Source organism: Gobio gobio, assembly GCF_949357685.1.
Source record: "Gobio gobio genome assembly, chromosome: 21".
Taxonomy (NCBI): Eukaryota; Metazoa; Chordata; class Actinopteri; order Cypriniformes; family Gobionidae; genus Gobio; species Gobio gobio.
The window spans coordinates 29,958,372-29,980,752 of NC_137117.1; the positions used below are offsets into that span (position 1 = coordinate 29,958,372).

The 22,381-nt window shown below is 37.3% G+C and overlaps 1 protein-coding gene across 2 annotated transcripts in view; it reads right to left on the minus strand.

Moving 5' to 3' along the window:
- Positions 1–22,381, minus strand: part of slco4a1 (solute carrier organic anion transporter family, member 4A1) — a 37,079-nt gene that overhangs the window by 8,920 nt on the left and 5,778 nt on the right. The window contains exons 1-6 of one of the 2 annotated variants that reach the window (XM_079801786.1): positions 8,156–8,224; positions 4,993–5,585; positions 3,580–3,952; positions 2,646–2,736; positions 1,001–1,122; positions 790–901 (exon numbers count right to left, since the gene is read on the minus strand). In XM_079801786.1, the coding sequence (XP_079657912.1) occupies positions 790–901; positions 1,001–1,122; positions 2,646–2,736; positions 3,580–3,952; positions 4,993–5,400 (1,106 nt within the window). In that variant the 5' untranslated portion in view covers positions 5,401–5,585; positions 8,156–8,224. Of the gene's footprint in view, positions 1–789; positions 902–1,000; positions 1,123–2,645; positions 2,737–3,579; positions 3,953–4,992; positions 5,586–8,155; positions 8,225–22,381 lie in introns of those variants that run through there. The other variant, XM_079801785.1, reaches the window with a different exon arrangement.

Below are 22,381 nucleotides of genomic sequence, written 5' to 3' on the forward strand. Positions count from 1 at the left end.
CGTCCTACTTTTGATTTATTCATCCAAAATTTGAAAAATTCTGTGACATTCTGCATTATACAGTACATTCCATTTTTATGAATGGATTTTGCAGAAAACATGGACAGAATTGCATTGCAGAAATCTTTGGGCCCTGATTTAATGCCATGATATCGAATTGAAGACATTCTTAAATTGTGAAAGGTCAAATTAAGACTAAAACTTTTTTAAGACCAGCGAAACCTGTGTTAAAATGTCACAATGTGCATGAAGTTCAGATGACATCTCTTGGTCATATAATATTACATAATTTCAAATATATGGATGACCATTTATGGATAACATACAACAGCGTCAATTGACAGCATCGATTTGTGCTTTTTTCTTTCAATGGCCCTTGAAAACTGGATGGAGGAAGGAAAAAAACTGAAGGCGGGTGTAATGATATCTAGTGGAAACTTGTGGCCAAGTAAAAACTAGCAAACCAAGTGAAAAACATCAACCCAATAACTTGTCTGTGGCAGTTTGTTGGATCTTTAAGAGTAAAGTGACAGTGAAAAGTGCTAATTTCAACAATCAATCTTAAGAAAATTATCTAGGGACCCATCGCCCATCTGAATTCGCTGAACTCGGCAAACTAGAAAACTACAGCCTCAGCTCCTTCCCATCAACCGCGTTTCTAAATATAAACATGGCAGTATGTGCATGTTAAAAGGTGGTGGAATTTGGTATGGCTTTCAATACGATTGAAAAACCACCAGGGGAAACCACTTTTTAGCTCACTTCCTCTTTCTGGTCATATGTTCATACCTGGGCATGTCCTTTACTGTTTTTCCAAACTGAGGATCAGTTGCAGTGACCTGACTGCCATCCTTAAGCTGGTGGGCCTCTGAGACACGCATGGCCACATATCGCTGAGAGCCTGCAAGATAAAGAAAGTGAGACAGTTATCCACATTAATACTATACTGTACTGTACTGGAGTCAATTGACTTCTTTTGAATTACGCTTGTGGGTAGCACCTGGTAACTGCCGTGGGTAACCCAGTATAGGCAGAGCGATAACCAGAGCTGCCGCCCCTCCTGCCAAGAAACCAATCCACCAAGCTCCCACCCACAGTGGGTTTTCAGGAGTCAGCTCTGTCCTAAGGGAGAGAGAGAGAGAGAGAGAGAGAGAGAGAGAGAGAGAGAGAGAGAGAGAGAGAGAGAGAGAGAGATTTTAAAATTTGAAAGTTTTACTGCTAATGAAACTGTTGGGAAATAGTAGTTTTTAAATCAAAATATCAAATTTTGTTATTTTCATGCCAGATTTCAGTCATCATGGAAGTCATAGGGTCCAAATCAATCTTAGGGCGTTTTCACACCTGAAAGTCCGCACCAAGGTCCGAACCGAAGTTCATGTTTTGATACATTCTATACATTTGGTTAGTTTTGGTTTGGTTTCACATTGCAATTATGCGAGCACACTAAAGAACTTTATATGACACACTTGCGTCCACTCGTCATCCTCTATGTGGACTGCATCTGGACATTGATTGATTTGTAAACGGACGTGCGTCTGACGTCAGCGTCTTTGACAAGAATGAATGAACGGACGCATATCGTTGCCACTATTGAACAGTGCGCATTGCTTGACTATTTTCTTTTCGTTACGTTTAAAAGTGGACATTTCAAGCTTTATATAGGCTACACATATTTCTCATGTTTGTGAGGCAAGTAGCCTGCTGAGCTTCGGTTTATTTGAGACACGCTCCAGTTCATGTACAAAGCATGTGATCGCTCAAGCGATTATGGTCTGCTATAGATTATTTGCTTCTTATTTATTAAATCCAGGCAATTATCTGATTAAACGTTGATTAAAACTAAGATACAATTTATACAAAACGAAATTAACATTAAAGAAAGGCTTTCTAAGCAAAATCATACAAAATTTATTTCAAAATAATTTCTGACCTTCTGTCTTCTGACATATTGCGCATTTTTTCACTTTTCGTAATCAATGTAGCCTAGATGAAATTTAAAAGTAACATTATAATATTTAAACACAAACAGGAACTTCTGGTCTGAAAGTACGAACCATTCAGAAAATACTTTCACACTAGAAACGAACCGAACCTTTGTTCAGTTTGATCCGGACCGAGACTACCTCTTTTCGTCGGACCAAATTTCGTCTGTTTGGTCCGGACCGTGGTCCGGGGGAGGTTTCACATCTGTAATTTTGATTCGGACCAAACTGAAAAGTCTGAAAATCCGGGTACCATATAAGTTGATAGTATATATTTTTTTTATATAGCGTATTACTCAATATTGAATATATATTTACTTGTTCAAGCTCATTTTTGATTATTTTTACATTTAGATTACCTTTGCAAAATGAATATCCAATTTTTATACACTACACTTACATTATAAATTTGTGATGCCTAAATTCACTTTCAAAATGTAGCATTCAAAATGATTAATTTTAGTTTTTAGCTTTTTATTATGTATAGTATACAATTTTACTATTGAACAGTCACAGCCATGGCATGAAAATTAACCAAAAAAAAAGCCACAAAAAAAAAGTGCATCCCTACATCGAATTGATTATAATTCACTGTTAATTCTACTAGAAAGTCATGAGGATGAGTAAACTACAAATTTATTTTCTGGGTAAACTTAAACTTACGTTTGGTCGATCTCTGTGTAAATGTTGAGAAAGAATCCACCCAGCAAGTATCCGGCCGCAGGTCCTACAATGGCAGCTGTGTAGAAGATCCCTGAGAAAAGAAAAACAGCACCAAGTCAGATAAAAGCTGGTCTGGGTTCACACTGATTCATGCTTTGTTTTCAATCAAAAGGCGCAATAAGATGCAATTTCCAGTGCCTATGTCTGGAGTCGGGGCAAGCAGGGCAGCGATTGTCCTCGATGGCCTTTGATAACGGGACGGTGGGGAGAAAAACAATGGAAGGAGGTTTTTATTGATGTCTGAGGTGGAAACTAGTGGGGCTCACTGATAACGACAAAAGAAAAATGACTAGGTGTGTCAAAGCCTGAATGGGACAAATTTACAGGGTTCAGTGAGGGCAAATATCAGTTCTTGAGCGTTTTCCATATAAACTATAAGACAATTGTTTTATTTTATTTTTTTAAGAATATTGATCTGAGTGCTTGAATACTTTTAAGACACCCTCTGAATCATGTTCAATCAATTAATGGGCATATACCCTATGAAATCTATTATACATTTTTTTTATTAACTGTACAGACCTTCTTTTGATTTATTAATCCATATTTTCCCAAATTTCATTTTAATCATATAGATCATATTTAAATCATAGGACCCTACAGTAATAAAATGCTGCACTATACGGTCTAAATAAATGGAAAAATACTGAAAACTAAAATGAATAGGTTTAAATGCTACAAGTAAATTTAGGCATCACAGCATTATCATGTACAGTATGAAAATGTATATATCTTTGGAGATTTGCTAAAGATTACATTTAACAGTGTTGAAATATTAGTGTTTTAATAATTTGCTATAAGTGAAATGGGCAAACAGAATATTTCATATCAGCCTGTATACAGTATATATTTTTCATGGTGTCATCACACTCACCTATGTATACAGGTGCGTAGTTTGACTTGACGTTCTCATCTAGGTAGGTGACCCCGAGGGTGTACAAAGGGGTTGCCCCGATCCCATGAAGAAACTGGCCCAGCATAAAGACGTAGCGATACGCTGACAGCCCACCTTCCTCGCTGACACATGTCTCTGTGTGATTGGCCGAGCACAATCCCATGCGCTCCGGTACTCTCACCTGATAGGGTGGTGTGGTGAAATGGGGCAGGGAAAAGACCAGAGACCCCAGTGCCATGATGAGCACACCCCAGCCCAGCCATCGAGGCTTATGACCCGTACCACCAAAGTAGCTCACGAATGTCAGGCACACACAAGCAGCAATGTCGTAGGAGCTCGCGATGAGTCCCGCCTGTAATGGCAAAACCAATAACATATTGTGTTAATAATGCTGCGATGAACACTTTCAAGCTACCAAGGCTGAATCCCAATTTGAATACTATCTATTCTACAATGTGTCTTTTTGGGGCCATGCATACTTTTTGAACTATTATTACCTACAACCCATTGCGATATGCAAGATGATTGGTTTGTGATGCTTGTATGATTTAGTATGACATTTTAAGAGTACATGAACTACCGTTTAAAAGTTTGGGGTTCGTAATATTTAAAGAAAGAAAGAAAGAATGAATGAAGTACTTTTATTCAGCGAGGATGCACTAAATTAATCAAAAGTGACCATAAAGACTTGTATTATTCTATTTAAAATAAATGCTGTTCTTTTAAAATTTCTATTAATTAAAACATTTCTACAAAATATTAAGCAAACTGTTTTCAAAAATTATAATAATAATAATAAGAAGAAGAAGAAGAAGAAGAAGAAGAAGAAGAAGAAGAAAAGTTTCTTGAGCACCAAATCATCATATTAGAATGATTTCTAAATGATCATGTGACACTGAAGACTGGAGTAATGATGCTGAAAATTCAGCTTTGCCATCACAGGAATAAATTACATTTTAAAATAGATTCAAATAGAAAACAGTTATTTTAAACTGAAATACTGTTTCACCATATTACTGTTTTTACTGTATTTTGCAAATAAATGCAAGTGAGAATAAGAGACTTCCGATCCCAAATTTTTGAACGCTAGTTAATTACAAACATTAGCACAATACACACTTAGTAGAAGTATGAAATTGGGATTTGACCTAAGGTTAAGCAATGTTTTTTTCCATATAGAAAGTAGTACTATACCACAAAAGTGTTGCATGTCAAATTAATATTTTCAAATTTTGACTGAACATCCTTAAAATCAGTGAATGGCCAAAAGAACAGTAACATTTTATAGTTGGTAAATCAATTAAAAAAAAAAATCTCCAATGCTTGTAAGCAATATGGTCCCAATATTTTAAGCTACGCTAACTTAACATTTACATTTACAAACAAATTGACCTGGTAGCTGCGTAGATCAAAACGTCTCTCGATGGAGGTAATGACGGTGTTGATGAAACCGTTGATGATCATGCCCTGGAGGAACGAGGCCACGCAGAGGAAGAAGAGAACCCAGCGGGGGGTGTTGAAGGTCTGGATACACCGTGGGGTCAGTGCTCCCCATCCACACAGATTCCCAGTGTCCGTTGGGACAAACTTCACCCCAATGGGTGGCTCTGTGAGCTCAAGCCCCAGTTTGCCTGTATTGTGGAACACAGTGAGTGCATCTCCAGACGGGCTGCCAGGCCCAGAGTCCTGGGACTCCACAGGGCTGGGAGTGTCTGGATCAGGTCCCAGTGGACTGTCATGTAGGACCAGAAGCTCTTGCTTGGAGCTGAAGGAAGTGTCATTGTTTAACAGGTGGGGCATGACCCCAAAAAGGGGGCGCTGTGACAGACTTTGTGAAGGATAAGAAAACAAAACTTTTCCACAGGAAACGCTGATTCTATGTGTAGTTTTGCAGAGGAATTCGAAGACAGTCTTTGGACAAGAATCCCTTTACAGAGCTTCGTAGAGTTTAAACTGAAGTCTTCCAGATCTTGGAAAAATTAATTCTGCAAAGAAGGAGAAAGAGACACTCAATAAGTTTGTCGCAAACTTCAGTAAATCCTCAGTAACTTATTACGCTCCAAAAACAAACCAAAATATTTTTTTCTTTATTCAGTAAAGTGAAGTGTGACATCCTAACAATTTGGATAGAAAATTGTTATATTAGGACAGGACTTGAAGAACATGTCCTGGGAAAACAAGACGTTTTGTCACCCTAATCCTAACAGATCCCAAAAGAAACTGTAATGAGCTTGGATTAGTTCTGCATGCCATCCATGGTCCACAAAACACTCTTGTTGGCACAAACACCTGAAATGCCAGACTCACACTGCCTTTTTTTTTTCTGTGGCAGAGGCTTTTTGTTACCTTCTCTAGAGGGCAATGACCTACAGTAGCCCACGGGATTTTGAATATTCCTTATTCAGACTTGAGTTGAGAAGACAACTATGCAAACTAGAGAAATAAAGCAAAGCATTTAGAGTGAAACTGACACAATTGACACTGTTCTCATGCCACACGTCCATATTCTCACGCAGTGAAAAAACATTGCGGCTCAAAGGGGCCAAACAACACACTGACAATCAAGATAGCAGGTAACTTTTGATATAAAACAACATCTCCGCTTTCAAATTCCATCAATTTTATGATGAAGTTCAAAAATATAAACCGCAGACAGCTGTAGCCAGCACCTCAGTTTAAAGGGATAGTTCACCCAAAAATGAAATTTCTGTCATCACTTACTCACCCTCAAGTTGTTCCAAACCTGTATGAGTTTCTTTGTTCTGTTGAACACAAAAGATGATATTTTGAAGAAAGTTTGTAACAAAGCAGATAAGCAACCATTGACTATCATAGTAGGGAAATAAATATTATGGTAGTCAATGGTTGCTCTATCTGCTTTGTTACAAACATTCTTTAAAATATCTTCTTTTGTGTTCAGCAGAACAAAGAAACTCATACAGGTTTGGAACAACTTGAGGGTGAGTAAATGACGACAGAATTTTCATTTTTGGGTGAACTATCCCTTTAAGGAGCACGTGAACCTATCATCTCTTTCTCTTTACTACCAGTTATAGCACGAAACAAACATGAATGAACATCATAAGGTATGTTGAAAGTACTTTATGAAAACTTAATGAAATGTACTGTATCATTTCTCATGTAATCGCTCAGTGTTTCGACCGTGAAAAGGCATTCTTAAAATATAAACCTGTGCCCCCGATTGTGTGATATTAAATACTCATAGATGTTTAAAGTTGTTGAATAATTATTCAAACAATTTATAATATCTTAATATTTTATATTTAACAATTTTATTCATAATAAATTACATTTCCTGCCTTTAAATTTTTCAGAATTTTGGTAAGTTTATTTATATACTTGTTTATATTTGTTCTCAGTACAGTTTTGCCATGTCTGTTTATTACATTGCGTTTTTAAGTGTCGCACTGGCTTGACTATTATCCACAACAATGATGCTTGACACAGATGAACGGTGAAATAACATTTAATAAACACTAGGAACCAAACAAAGATACATACAAGCACGGAACATTAACACAAGACAAAGAACAGAAGACAACTGAGGGTTTTCAGTTTTGTGCAAATGAGAGGTAGAAAATGCTAGATGTGAAGGAGTTAGCATTTTTCAATCTGAGAACCATGTATATGACATAAAACCTTTACATGTGATAAAATATGTGGAAGGACACCACAAGCTTGTTGTCTTTAAGAGCCACACTCAAAGTTCAAATTAAAGAATTACAATCTCAAGTGATCAAGTGTTACATTTAATTTAAAATAAACAACCTCCAGAATGCAATGGAGCCATTAAAAAGTGCAGGCATACAAACGTAAGGTGTGCTATTTTAGGCAAGTTTTACCTGCGTAAAACCATTAAGAGACTTTCAATCTTCTTCGTCTTTAACCCTAAGCTCAATTTAAGTTAATTATCTCAGCCTGTTTCTAAAAGACTTTAAATTCACGCAAACATGAATGTCAGTATATTATTTTACAATGAATTTAATTTTCACTTATTCCACACTTTAGTCAAAATAGATCTAAATTTAGATCTAGATTTGCCTTTGTGTTCGCTATAGTATAGGCTATGTAGTATTCGATTTTAGCCTATATTGTATTGTATCATTATATATAACAGGTGTATCAAATTTCATATTGTAGTATGTTGACATTTAATTTTACCTAGATAACGAAACAAAGGTTCCTGTAAGTGCAAATGAACCTGTCCAGTCAAGATTCAGATTTGATATAATTACATAAATTACCTAAAGCTTTGTGTTCAAGCACTGACATTGTAAAATGATTTACGAGCATTACTTGCACAAAGATCACAATAGAATTGCATCTAAGCAAAAAAAAGAAGAAGAGAGAAATGCAAACTTGGCAGACGCTTTTATCCAAAGTCCATTCCAATGCAATACAATAAAGTTATACATTTTAACAATACATGCATTCCCTGGAAAACATGAGATGTCCATAAATGTATCACATATTACAGCCCAGAACTGCATTACAATTGTCTGAAAGAATAACAAAAAAAAGTCACTTTGCCTACCTCGGTGCCTTAGATCATACTTCATTGGTCTAAAAGGGTCTGAGATTTTGATTGTGCAAGAAAGAAGAAAAGAGAGGAGAACAAGAAGCGTAAGAGACTAGGAGCAAGACAGTCCCAAAAGGGCGTTACTTCAGCCTCTCACTCCTTCACATCTATCACCGAAGCAGCACTGACACAGCCCTGTCCACCGCATCTACCTGACATGATGATCAGCACCTCAAGCATCACAGATGTCTCTTCTTAACTCATCACACTTCATTAACACTGCATGAATGTGTTTGTCCAGCATGGCATGGTAAAAGATAAGGACCAGTATGCCCGGTCAGATTGTACTTGCACTAACACTATAACTTACTCTACCACAAATATAATAAAAAATAAATAAATCAAATGTGCTAAATAAATAAATTATCAAAATAAAAAAATATTTTTTTGTTTTTAATTTGCAATAATATTGTGAAATTATCCATAGATTAGGCATAACATTATGACCACCTACTTAATATTGTGTTGGTTCCCCTGTTGCTGCCAAAACAGCCCTGACCCATCGAGGCATGGACTCCACTAGACCCCTGAAGGTGTGCTGTGGTGTGCTCCTTTAAGTCCTGTAAGTTGCGAGGTGGCTTGTCCTTATCCCATAGTGCCATGTGTTCCCCAGGTAAGCGATGCACACACACCCGGCCATCCACGTATTTTAAAAGAAAGCGTGATTCATCAAACCAGGCTACCTTCTTCCATTGCTCCGTGGCATAACACGTGGTTCTGATGCTCACGTGCCCACTGTTGGTGCTTTCGGTGGTGGACAGGGGTCAGCATTGGCACCCTGACTGGTCTGCAGCTATGCAGCCCCATACGCAACAAACTGCGATGCACTGTTTATTCGGACACCTTTCTATCAGAACCATGTAACCCCTCCTGTTCGAACCACCCGCTCCAAGCGGGACTCGAACACGGGTCCGCTGGCATGAGAGTCGGACGCTATAACAAGGAGGCTAAAGGCTGCAACCTCTAGCACCAGTCACTAGAGCACCTCTTGAGATCAGAGGAGTGAGGTTTACTCACACAGCAACTACTAGCTGGCCTCCGTTACAACCAGCATTAACTTCTTGAGCAATTTGAGCTGCAGTAGCACGGGCAAGCCTTTGCTCCCCACGTGCATCAATAAGCCTTGGCCGTCCATGACCCTGTCGCTGGTTCTCCACTGTTCCTTCCTTAGACCACTTTTGACAAATTCTAACCACTGCAGACCGGGAACACCCCACAAGAGCTGCAGTTTTGGAGATGCTCTGACCCAGTCGTCTAGTCATCACAATTTGGCCTTTGTCAAACTCGCTCAAATCCTTACGCTTGCCCATTTTTTCTGCTTCTAACACATCAACTTTGAGGACAATGTTCACTTGCTGCCTAATATATCCCACCCACTAACAGGTGCCACGATGAAGAGATAATCAGTGTTATTCACTTCACCTGTCAGGTCATAATGCTATGCCTGATCGGTGTACAACTATAATGTAATTGCATGAATGTAAATGATTCAAGCTTTTTTGTTTTGAAAGGATGGCAATGTGGCAAAACACAGTAGCTCAAACAGTAGAGCTTTGTGCTAGAAATGCCAATATTAAGAAAGCAAGAACAAGCTCAAAAGAGCTCTGTGGTTCATGCTTCGTTACAATGAGATTAATAAAAAAAAAAGCCTAATTATTTGTTATTGTGTTCTATGAACTCTTTCATTTCTAATTTTAAATGTGTGATCAAACAGAGGGAAGGATAACATCAGCGAGAGCTTAGAGTCTCAGGGTGGGAACATGTGTTTGTTGTGGAGTGCAGGTTCCTTCCCTTTTCTTTGAACCATGCTAGATAGTCATATGGTGAGATATGAATTACAGAGAGAAAAAAACAAGGAAACAAAGCAAGACCACGAGAACGCCACTTTCACTAAGGATTCATGGGAAGGAAGCGGTATCTGTAAAGCATTCACACAAACGTCTATTTTTAAAAGTTGTGTAATGGGTGTAATTCAAGTGCTGGTTGTAAGGGTTATGTTTAGTTTCATTGTGCTTCGGTTCTGTTTTCCCTGTTCTTGTTTGCATGTGTTCCTATGTTGTCTGGTTGTTAATTTAGTACCACACCTGTTCTGTTTTCTCTTGCTTGCTCCCTCGTGTATATAAGCCTTCAGTTAATTCAGTTCTTGATCTGGTATCGTCTGTGTTTGTGTCTATTAGGGCTGCAACAATACAGTTAGTCCACGGTTCAATACATACCTCGGTTTTCTTTATTTTACTTAAAATAATTGAAAAACCTTACTTAAACTTAAAACTTGACTTTAAAAAAAAACCCTTGTACACATTCCTAGTGTATTGTATAATATAAATTAAATGTATATAAAGATTTAGACTGGCAGCTCAGAGCTGTACAGCAGCATTTAAGTATGAAATTGAATGAATAAATGTAAAAATAAAAGACCACATAGACTTCACTATAAAATATACATTGATTCTTATTAAAGCTATACTGTATTAGTTCTTCAGTCAAGAGCAGTGAGTGATTTTCTCTTTGTCTTTTGTTGTTGTATTAACATTAAAGGGATAATTCACTCAAAAATGAAAATTCTGTCATCGAGAAATTAATAACATTAGAGTGAGTAAATAATGACATCATTTTAGAGGTGAACTGTCCCTTTAAGGACAGCGTGTTCACTAGGCTGCTGCTGTCAATTTAAGACCTGCGTGCATCTAATATACAGACACGCCGATTTTACTTTCACTTTAGACATAAACGACTGTGTTTATGTAAACCTTGGGTGTATTTGACAGTATTAGCGCAGTAAGACGACTACTTAGTCCAGTAATCACGTGTTTGACAGGCGTTTAGTGCGCGCGCTCGGAGAAGCTCATGTTAAAACGAATGAAGGCTTTAAAACGAATGCAAATAATGAACTTTCGTGATTGTGAATAATAACTATAATGTCCCGTGAGTATAACTCTACCACTAACGTGTGATGTGAATGTATGTTGCGTTGTTCAGTATTGGGATGGAGGGAAATGATAGAATTTGTAGAAAAATAATTAATTAAATGCAAAACCGAAAAAAAAAGGAAAAAAAACGCAATTCACAAGCGCGTATTGAACCGTGAATGCCGTACCGAACGGTTCAATATTATATTGAGAATTGTGGCATCCCTAGTGTCTATGTTATATGTGGTTGTGTTTATTTCCCCCAGCGATTACCTGTTGGATTTAATAAAGACTGTTTATTATATTCTCCGATCGGTGTGCGCTTTATTGCAGCCACTCTACCGTGACACTGGGTGCATATGAAATGGTTCCTCTGGGATGCATTTCTTACAAAATGTAAGAAACTCTACTTTCTTCAACCACAGTCCCTTTCCATTTCATTTATGCATATGGCAGATGCTTTTATCCCAAAACATTTTATTCAAAGTTCATTCAAACATTCCCTGGGAATCAAGCCCATGACTTTGATGTTGACGGCAGTAGGCTACTGTGTGATCAACAGTACAGGAACAAGTGGGAGCACATTTGATATACATTTTTAAAAATATTTGAAGCATATTATAGCTGTAAATTTAATGCGTTATTTAAAAAAATTATGCAATTTGTAGTGAGTAAAAAGTCTTATGTTTAGTAATATGTTAATTATATAAAAAATGCTTTTATTTTCACATTAATGTATGTCTATCATGGGTTTTTTCTTTGCAAAAAATGTATATTAATTAATACAAGTTATCGTACTAACTAATGATGCTATTAATTATTAATCTGCATAGCATGTAATTATTTTTAGTCAATTGATAAATCTCTCTCGCTCTATATATGATTTATGTATATATAATTTAATGTTACTCTGACTACTATGGATCAGAATTATATTTTTATTTATTTATAAATCAACAGATTCATCAAGGTTGCTTTAAATTAACAGCAGCAAAATGAACCCTATAGTACACAGTACAGAAGTGCAAGAAAACTCTGATTTAAACTCATGTTAAACTTGATCGCCTCATACAACATTTTTGAAAACAGTGAAGTATGAATAATATGATAATCACAAACCTGATAACTGAAAGTGCAAGTAAGTTTTCTCCAGTGAATAAAGCGCCATACAACAGGTTCATCTATCTGAAATTATGGCAAAGCAGGTTGTTGCGGTTATCCTGCACCATCTCTGGCTGGAAAGCTATAAATAACAGGCTCAATACAAAACTCAATATCAGTTGGGATATGGCAGTTAAACAGCTTGCAGATACTAGGAAAAAACAAGTGGTTTTGTGAGCCCAGCACCTTAAATCGAAAATGTAGTATTTTAGAAGTCAGCCACCAAGTCAGCATGCCCCTTTTTCTTTTTCCACAATCGTTCTAGCTTTCACTGAGCCCTGCATTCAGGGTTTTGCTGCATGGCTTTGTGGGATGAAATGATGTGATGGGACCAGACAGGGGAAATCTCTGACCCATCAGAGACTGCTGATCACCTGATCTCACTACATCCTGTATAGATAAGGAAACCATTTAATTCATGCATTGACTACACAGGAAGACACACACATGCAAACAGACTAAACATGCAAATATAAAATGCAAACCAGGAAACCATGTTAAATTATCAGCTAAAGTCCTTTATACTATATCACATACACATTTCATTTACTACACGAGTTTGAGTTAAACTTTATTGTCCTTAGAGGCAATTCTTTGTGTAGACAGCAGTGTAGCAACACAATACACATTAAATAATAATTGTATAATAGATCATTTAAAAACATAATAGTAGCAGGTATGAAGGAATTTTTGTATCGATTAGATTTACACAAAGGGAGTTTGAGTCTCCGACCCAATGGAAGCAGTTGAAATTCAGAACACAATGGGTGGGTAACGTCAGAAAGGACTAGCTGGCCCTTCCTAGTCACCCTATGTTCATAGATTTGTGTAGTGGTCCTTAAATCAGTTCCAACAATCTTGCTGCACATTTTTACAATACTAGTCAACTTACTCCTATTCCTGACAATTAAATTACCATACCAGCAAATAATAGAGAAACTTAAGACAGGTTCAATAAAACACTCATAAAATAAACATCCATATTAAAAGTTCTAAGTTTTCTCAAAAAATACATACGCTGAAGAGCATTTCCTCTAATAATATCAGTATTTGCTTCAAATTTTGTCATCAAGTACAGTCCCTAAATATTTATACTGTTGTTTAACTCCCTTTATGACAACAGGTAGCACAGGTACAGAGTTCTTCTTGCGGAAATCAATGGACATCTCTTTTGTTTTAGAAGCATTAATGTTTAAAAAACAATCCTCAAGCCATTGAATAAAATGATCAACCACTGGACCATGATTCCCATCTGACTCAGTGAGGAGAGACACAATCACAGAGTCGTCTGCGAATTTAACAATGTGTCTTCCTTCAAAAACACTCCGACAAAGACAATCATCAATTTATAAGGAAAACAAAAGAGGGGGATAAAACAACCCTGAGATGTACCATTAACACACGGAAATCCAAGTCTAAATGAAAATGTTCAATAAGTTTCTTAGCCAAAATATGGGGCTCAACACAATTAAAAGCAGAGGAAAAAAAGAAGAAGAAAAAAAAAAAAATCAACAAATAGCAAACGTACATGATTTTTTGTGACTTCCAAATGTTTTAAAATCATATTTAGTAGGGTACAAGTGGCATATTCCACTCCTCTACCTGATCTAAACTGCATAGGATCAAGGGCTGACTGAGTTAAAGATGCAATTTCCTCCCTTACGAATATTTCAAAAGATTTCATAACAAAGGAAGTGCGTGCAATCGGCCTATAATCGTTAAGAGAAAGAGGATTTTTCTTTTTTTGTGCAATTGGCACTACTAAAGAGCTTTTCCAAAAGACAAGGGACTTGTTGCAAGGATTTATTAAAAATAAATGAATAAATCCCTAAAAGCTGCTCAGCACACGGCCTCAACATACATTCTGCCCCAAATGTGATCAGTACCTGGATTCTTCTTAACCTAAACCTGGCCAAAACAACTACGTACGTCAGCTTCACTAATTTGAAATGTAACATTATCTACAGTCTCTGGATTTCCACAATAATCATACAGTTCAGAGGTAAAATCATGAGTAACAAAACGTGTATAAAATGAGTTAAAATTCTCCACTAGTTCATAATCGAGTTTCCCATGTAAAGTAATATTTTTTGTCTTCTGTTTAGTTCCAATTATAGACTTCACTCCATCCCAAGCTACATGAGTGAGTTATATGTTGTTCTCTTATGAGTGCAGCAGACTAAATGTCCCATATCTCCAGGGTCTTGTCTCATCATTCAGCTGTAAACCTATAGGTGTAACCAAGTGGAATGAATGACCTATAGTAGCAGCCAATCAGCTTCTCTGCACTCAAGGTTTCGCCTCTGGCACTGGGCAATGTGGGTTAACAGAATGTCATAACAAGACAGTAACAACTAGATTTGCTTAGATTGCCATGTGACCACAGCACATTCCATTCCAGCCTTTCTAGCAGTGACTGTATGATTTTGAGATCCATCTTTTCACACTCAGGATGGTTGAGGGACTCAAACACAACTATTAAAAAAGGTTAAAACATTCACTGATGCTCCAGAAGGAAACACAATGCATTAAGAGCACACACACACACACACACAATTAGTATATCATCAAAAAGTTTATTTATTTCATTAATTCCATTCAAAAAGTGAAACTTGTATATTATATTCATTCATTACACAGACTGATATATTTCAAATGCTTATTTATTTTCATTTTGATGATTATAACTGACAACTAAGGAAAATCCCAAATTCAGTATCTCAGAAAATTTGAATATTGTGAAAAGGTTCAATATTGAAGACACCTGGTGCCACACTCTAATCAGCTAATTAACTCAAAACACCTGCAAAGGCCTTTAAATGGTCTCTCAGTCTAGTTCTGTAGGCTGCACAATCATGGGGAAGACTGCTTACTTGACAGTTGTCCAAAAGACGACCATTGACACCTTGCACAAGGAGGGCAAGACACAAAAGGTCATTGCAAAAGAGGCCGGCTGTTCACAGAGCTCTGTGTCCAAGCACATTAATAGAGAGGCGAAGGGAAGGAAAAGATGTGGTAGAAAAAAAGTGTACAAGCAATAGGGATAACCGCACCCTGGAGAGGATTGTGAAACAAACCCCATTCAAAAATGTGGGGGAGATTCACAAAGAGTGGACTGCAGCTGGAGTCGGTGCTTCAAGAACCACTACGCACAGTCGTAAGACATGGGTTTCAGCTGTCGCATTCCTTGTTTCGAGCCACTCTTGAACAACAGACAGCGTCAGAAGCGTCTCGCCCGGGCTAAAGGACTGGACTGCTGCTGAGAGGTCCAAAGTTATGTTCTCTGATGAAAGTAAATTTTGCATTTCCTTTGGAAATCAGGGTCCCAGAGTCTGGAGGAAGAGAGGAGAGGCACACAATCCACGTTGCTTGAGGTCCAGTGTAAAGTTTCCACAGTCAGTGATGGTTTGGGGTGCCATGTCATCTGCTGGTGTTGGCCCACTGTGTTTTCTGAGGTCCAAGGTCAACGCAGCCGTATACCAGCTCGTTTTAGAGCACTTCATGCTTCCTGCTGTTGACCAACTTTATGGAGATGCAGATTTAATTTTCCAACAGGACTTGGCACCTGCACACAGTGCCAAAGCAACCAGTACCTGGTTTAAGGACCATGCTATCCCTGTTCTAAATTGGCCAGCAAACTTGCCTGACCTTAAAGAAAATCTATGGGGTATTGTGAAGAGGAAAATGCGATATGCCAGACCCAACAATGCAGAAGAGCTGAAGGCCACTATCAGAGCAACCTGGGCTCTCATAACACCTGAGCAGTGCCACAGACTGATCGACTCCATGCCACGCTGCATTGCAGCAGTAATTCAGGCAAAAGGAGCCCCAACTAAGTATTGAGTGCTGTACATGCTCATACTTTTCAGTTGGCCAAGATTTAAAAAAATCCTTTTTTTGTTTTGGTCTTAAGTAATATTCTAATTTTCTAAGATACTGAATTTGGGATTTTCCTTAGTTGTCAGTTATAATCATCAAAATGAAAAGAAATAAACATTTGAAATATATCAGTCTGTGTGTAATTAATGAATATAATATACAATTTTCACTTTTTGAATGGAATTAGTGAAATAAATCAACTTTTTGATGATATTCTAATTCTATGACCAGCATGTATATATATATATATATATATATATATATATATATATATATATATACACCTATATTCATTTAGTACTGCCCTTCGAACCTAAAGTGACAGCCCTACTTTGTATGATCCCTCTTATTTTGTTGTATAGGGGTGTGTAAACTTTTGAGCAAGACTGTAAATATATATATATATATATATATATATTAGGGATGCAACAATACAGTTAGTCCATGGTTCAATACATACCTCGGTTTTTAACCACGGTTTTCGGTTCGGTTCGGTTTTTTGCTATTCTATTCTTAGGCGACAGGAACAGCAAGAGGTTAAGGAGAAAAAAGACTATTTTTTATTGCAATACTCTTTCTTTATTTTACTTAAAATAATTGAAAAACCTTACTTAAACTTTAATTAAAAAAAAAACCTTGTACACATTCCTAGTGTATTGTATAATATAAAACAAATATATATATATATATATATATATATATATATATATATATATATAAAGATTTACACTGGCAGCTCAGAGCTGTACAGCAGCATTTAAGTATGAAATTAAAAGAATGAATAAATGTAAAAATAAAACACTACATTGACTTCACTATAAAATATACATTGATTCTTATTAAAGCTACTGTATTAGTTTCAGTCAAGAGCAGTGAGTGATTTTCTCTTTGTCTTTTGTTGTTGTATTAACATTAAAGGGATAGTTCGTTCAAAAATGAAAATTCTGTCATCGAGAAATGAATACAGGTTTGGAACAATATTAGAGTGAGTAAATAATGACATATTTTAGAGGTGAACTGTCCCTTTAAGGACAGCATGTTCACTAGGCTGCCTGCTGTCAATGTAAGACCTCCGTGCATCTAATAGACACGCGATTTTACTTTCACTTTAGACATAACCGACTGTGTTTATGTTAACCTTGTGTGTATTTGACAGTATTAGCTCAATTAGACGACTACTTAGTTCAGTAATCACATGTTTGACAGGCGTTTAGTGCACGCGCTCGGAAAAGCGCATGTTAAAACCGCGCACGCGAATGAAACGGCAAGGCTTTAAAACGCATGCAAAGAATGAACTTTCGTGATTGTGAATATCTATAGTGTTCCGTGAGTATAACTCTACCACTAACGTGTGATGTGAATGTAGGTCGCGTTGTTCAGTATTGGGATGGAGGAAAATGATAGAATTTGCAGAAAAATAATTAATTCAATGCAAAACCGAAAAACCGCAATTCACAAGCGCGTATTGAACCGTGAATGCCGTACTGAACGGTTCAATATTATATTGAGAATTGTGGCATCCCTAATATATATATAAATATATAAATTATTTATTTATTAGTAATATAGTCTAGTATCTGTTTTTTCTATCTGTGTTTTGTAAGTAGGTTTCAAACAACCAGTTCAAAGGCTTTGGAATCATTTTTGTGAATTCTGTCCTACAAACTACTACTCCAGATGCATATTTCAATCATCATATTGTAAGATTACAAATGTATTAATGTTTGAAATATATTGTGGTACAGTTTAAGGTAAAGATTGACAACATTCTAACATGATTAAGTTAATCAGCCCATGGGTTGGAGACATTAAGTCTTTTGTCTTTATGCACTTCCTGACCATTTAGCATAAGCTCAGAACACAATATCGTTTGGCTGATTGGGATAAGGATTGGTGATACTCTGTCACAGCAGGTTTCCCAAAACCTGTATCTTCCCGGCCAGTTCCTGTTCTCTTCATTGTAAGTAAAATGAGCACCATTTGTCTTTAATGGCTCTTGGAGCCCTTGAGTGATTGGATTAGCATCTATGCATTTGAATGACACTGTTATGGTGATTGAATCTGGACGAGTGACACAGTTATGTAGGGTGTGTCCTTTTACCTATACAAAATTTGCATTGTATTGTTCAGAGTGTCTCCTCCCCTGCTGTATAATCCCTCCCCCTGAAATATAGATAAATTACAATGGACAACTCCTTTAGTTAGACTTGGAACCTCAGCCGAAGAACAGCACGATTCTCAATAAACGAGTAAAGTCTGCTTTAAAGATATCCCAACGTCTCCTGGTCTCTTCTTCAAACGAGGAAAAGGAAATTCACAACAATATCAAAGTGTTCTTAGGACAAATTTTTTCAGATTTCAGAAATGTGGCGAAAATGTATATAATTTAATATATTTTTATATATTTTAAATTAATATAGGTGTTGGCCAAGACTGTCAAATAATATTTTACACAGTTTCATGAAGTGTTCTGTTTAATAATCATTTTACAGTTCAAATGTAGCTAAAAAGATCATTTAATAACAGATTACATTGTAGCAACAAAAGACTATATCAGTTGCCAATAGAGAAACTGATCAATCTGGTTTGGTTTGTTGTCATTACTGACTAAAAAAAGCCTAAATATTATTCTATATTAGAATAATCTAGAATTATTTTATATTATTTGAAATAAGAGTAAATGACAGTGAGCTACAGTCGCGAAATTAGTATCAGGTGACATGCCAGTACAGCAAGGAGAAGGAAGTGGGTTTCCAGTTTAGGAGAAGCTGATGTGTCTTACAGTAGTAAGACCACAGACATGCAACTCCTTTCCATCATTCACAGTTCACACGTTATAAACGCAGTCATCATTACCAGTCCCTCACAAGAGGCAACAGACCTTTTCTATAGAAACAAGACCACACATCCTGACTTCCTCTCTGAAGTACAAAAATGAATGTTATAGGGAGATAATGATTTTATATAGATTTTTTTAATATAACACCAACAAATTATCATATCCTCATAGGAAGTGCAGCAATGCTTAAGCTCTTATCATATTTAATACCACGGTGATATCAATTAAATATCTGAAAAACGAAGTTGGCAAAATAACCGACCTATTTTCTATTTTTTCAGTTATTAATCTTAAAAATCTAGCATTTTTTATAGCTTAATTTTTTTTTTTTAAACTTGCATTTACAACACTATGCTAACTAACTTAACTAAATCTAGTTTATGATATACTGTGTATAATGTACTGTGTAGGTGTAATAAAAACAATGGCTGAGAGAGTGATACAATTTTCTCTCTTTCTTTCTTACTTTACGAAAAACTGCAGGGTTACCTGTTAACATGCAAGCAGCCTTTGACTATACATCATTAGAAAGGTCTAACGATTTATTCTAAATATTATATTATCATGAAAAAATCTGACAATAATTTCTTAATTTTTATCAGCAGGTTCATGCGTTTAATACACTCACCTAAAGGATTATTAGGAACACCATACTAATACTGTGTTTGACCCCCTTTCGCCTTCAGAACTGCCTTAATTCTACGTGGCATTGATTCAACAGGTGCTGAAAGCATTCTTTAGAAATGTTGGCTCATATTGATAGGATAGCATCTTGCAGTTGATGGAGATTTGTGGGATGCACATCCAGGGCACGAAGCTCCCGTTCCACCACATCCCAAAGATGCTCTATTGGGTTGAGATCTGGTGACTGTGGGGGCCATTTTAGTACAGTGAACTCATTGTCATGTTCAAGAAACCAATTTGAAATGATTCGAGCTTTGTGACATGGTGCATTATCCTGCTGGAAGTAACCATCAGAGGATGGGTACATGGTGGTCATAAAGGGATGGACATGGTCAGAAAAAATGCTCAGGTAGGCCGTGGCATTTAAACGATGCCCAATTGGCACTAAGGGGCCTAAAGTGTGCCAAGAAAACATCCCCCGCACCATTACACCACCACCACCAGCCTGCACAGTGGTAACAAGGCATGATGGATCCATGTTCTCATTCTGTTTACGCCAAATTCTGACTCTACCATCTGAATGTCTCAACAGAAATCGAGACTCATCGAACCAGGCAACATTTTTCCAGTCTTCAACTGTCCAATTTTGGTGAGCTTGTGCAAATTGTAGCCTCTTTTTCCTATTTGTAGTGGAGATGAGTGATACCAGGTGGGGTCTTTTGCTGTTGTAGCCCATCCGCCTCAAGGTTGTGCGTGTTGTGCACAACCTTGAGAACCTTCACAAATGCTTTGCTGCATACCTCGGTTGTAACGAGTGGTTATTGAAGTCAAAGTTGCTCTTCTATCAGCTTGAATCAGCCCATTCTCCTCTGACCTCTAGCATCAACAAGGCATTTTCGCCCACAGGACTGCCGCATACTGGATGTTTTTCCATTTTCACACCATTCTTTGTAAACCCTAGAAATGGTTGTGCGTGAAAATCCCAGTAACTGAGCAGATTGTGAAATACTCAGACCGGCCCGTCTGGCACCAACAACCATGCCACGCTCAAAATTGCTTAAATCACCTTTCTTTCCCATTCTGACATTCAGTTTGGAGTTCAGGAGATTGTCTTGACCAGGACCACACCCCTAAATGCATTGAAGCAACTTCCATGTGATTGGTTGATTAGATAATTGCATTAATGAGAAATTGAACAGGTGTTCCTAATTATCCTTTAGGTGAGTGTATAAAATCTTCTGTTTTGCATCCACTGTGGGGGAAAAAAATCTATTCTGTACACAGGAGAAAAACATTTTCATATAAATTTATTTTAGAGAGAAGTATTATTGTTCCTTTTTTTTCCACTTTCGTGACTTAACGCCGCTTTGACTGTTGGGAAGAAGTCTGCTGCGGAGCTCGCTTCAGTGCGGGCTCAGCAAAAGTGCGCATCGATGGCGCATATCAACTGCAAAGGGGGCGCTCGCGGGAACCCTTCTAAAACCTAAAATGATAAATTATGGGACACACTACGGTCTCATGGACACGCTGCAGCCATTGTAAGTCCACAAGACCAAAAGTGTATATTAAGTGTGCCATCTGGGACAGGGCCCATGATGTTCCAGGAAATCCCTAATGTGGACTAAGGCATCAAACTATCGCTGTGGCTTAATAAAAAGAAGATAAAAACGCTTTGTTTGCAAAATATGAAGACTAAGCACAAGACGTGCTTATTATATATGGTATACAATATATGGTGTATTTGAGTTCTTCAAGCCTTTTTGGGTATTTTCATAATAATGAAGCAGCATTTACACCGATCAGGCATAACATTGAATCACACTGATTATCTCTTCATCACGGCTCCTGTTAGTGGGTGGGATATATTAGGCAGCATGTGAACATTTTCAAATTTGATGTCATAGAAGCAGGAAAAATGGGCAAGTGTAAGGATTTGAGCGAGTTGGACAAAGGCCAAATTGTAATGACTAGACGACTGGGTCAGAGCATATCCAAAACTACAGCCCTTGCCATAACGTACCCTGCCACAAAGCAAAAATGGCTTAGGAATGGTTTGAGGAGCACAACAATGAGTTTGAGGTGTTGACTTAGCCTCCAAATTCCCCAGATCTCAGTCCAATCGAGCATCTGTGGAATGTGCGGAACAAACAAGTCCGATCCATGGAGGCCCCACCTTGCAACTTACACGACTTAAAGGATCTGCTGCTTACATTTTGGTGCCAGATACCACAGAACACCTTCAGGGGTCTAGTGGAGACCACGTGTAACCCCTCCAGTTCAAACTGTATATTAGGGCTGAACGATATGGACAAAATTTCATATCTCGATTTTCATGCCAGATATCTCGATATCGATACAATACGATATGACTACGTGTTCGGTGAAAACCAGAATCTGAATTAAAATGTGTTTGATTTAAGCCTACATTTCAAAAATTTGTGTCAGAAAATGTATTGTTTTTAAGCCTTTGGCACGTACGATCACACAGGTGTAATCAGTCTAGGCTGGTCCCTGGAGCGGATGATCAAGTGCATCACCTGATCAACAGAGACAGGCGCGCTCAGAGCTGTCATATATCACAACTTTTCAGTGTTTTCAACCACATACTGTTTATTTTAGGTTTCAAACATATAAATTCACATAAGTACTAAAAAACAAAACATTTAGAGTTTGTAAAATACACACTGATGTCTATGGAAGAGGTAATAATAATCCTTTCCATTATAATTCGACACGTTTTATTCATATCAGATAAACATTGTAAGTAAC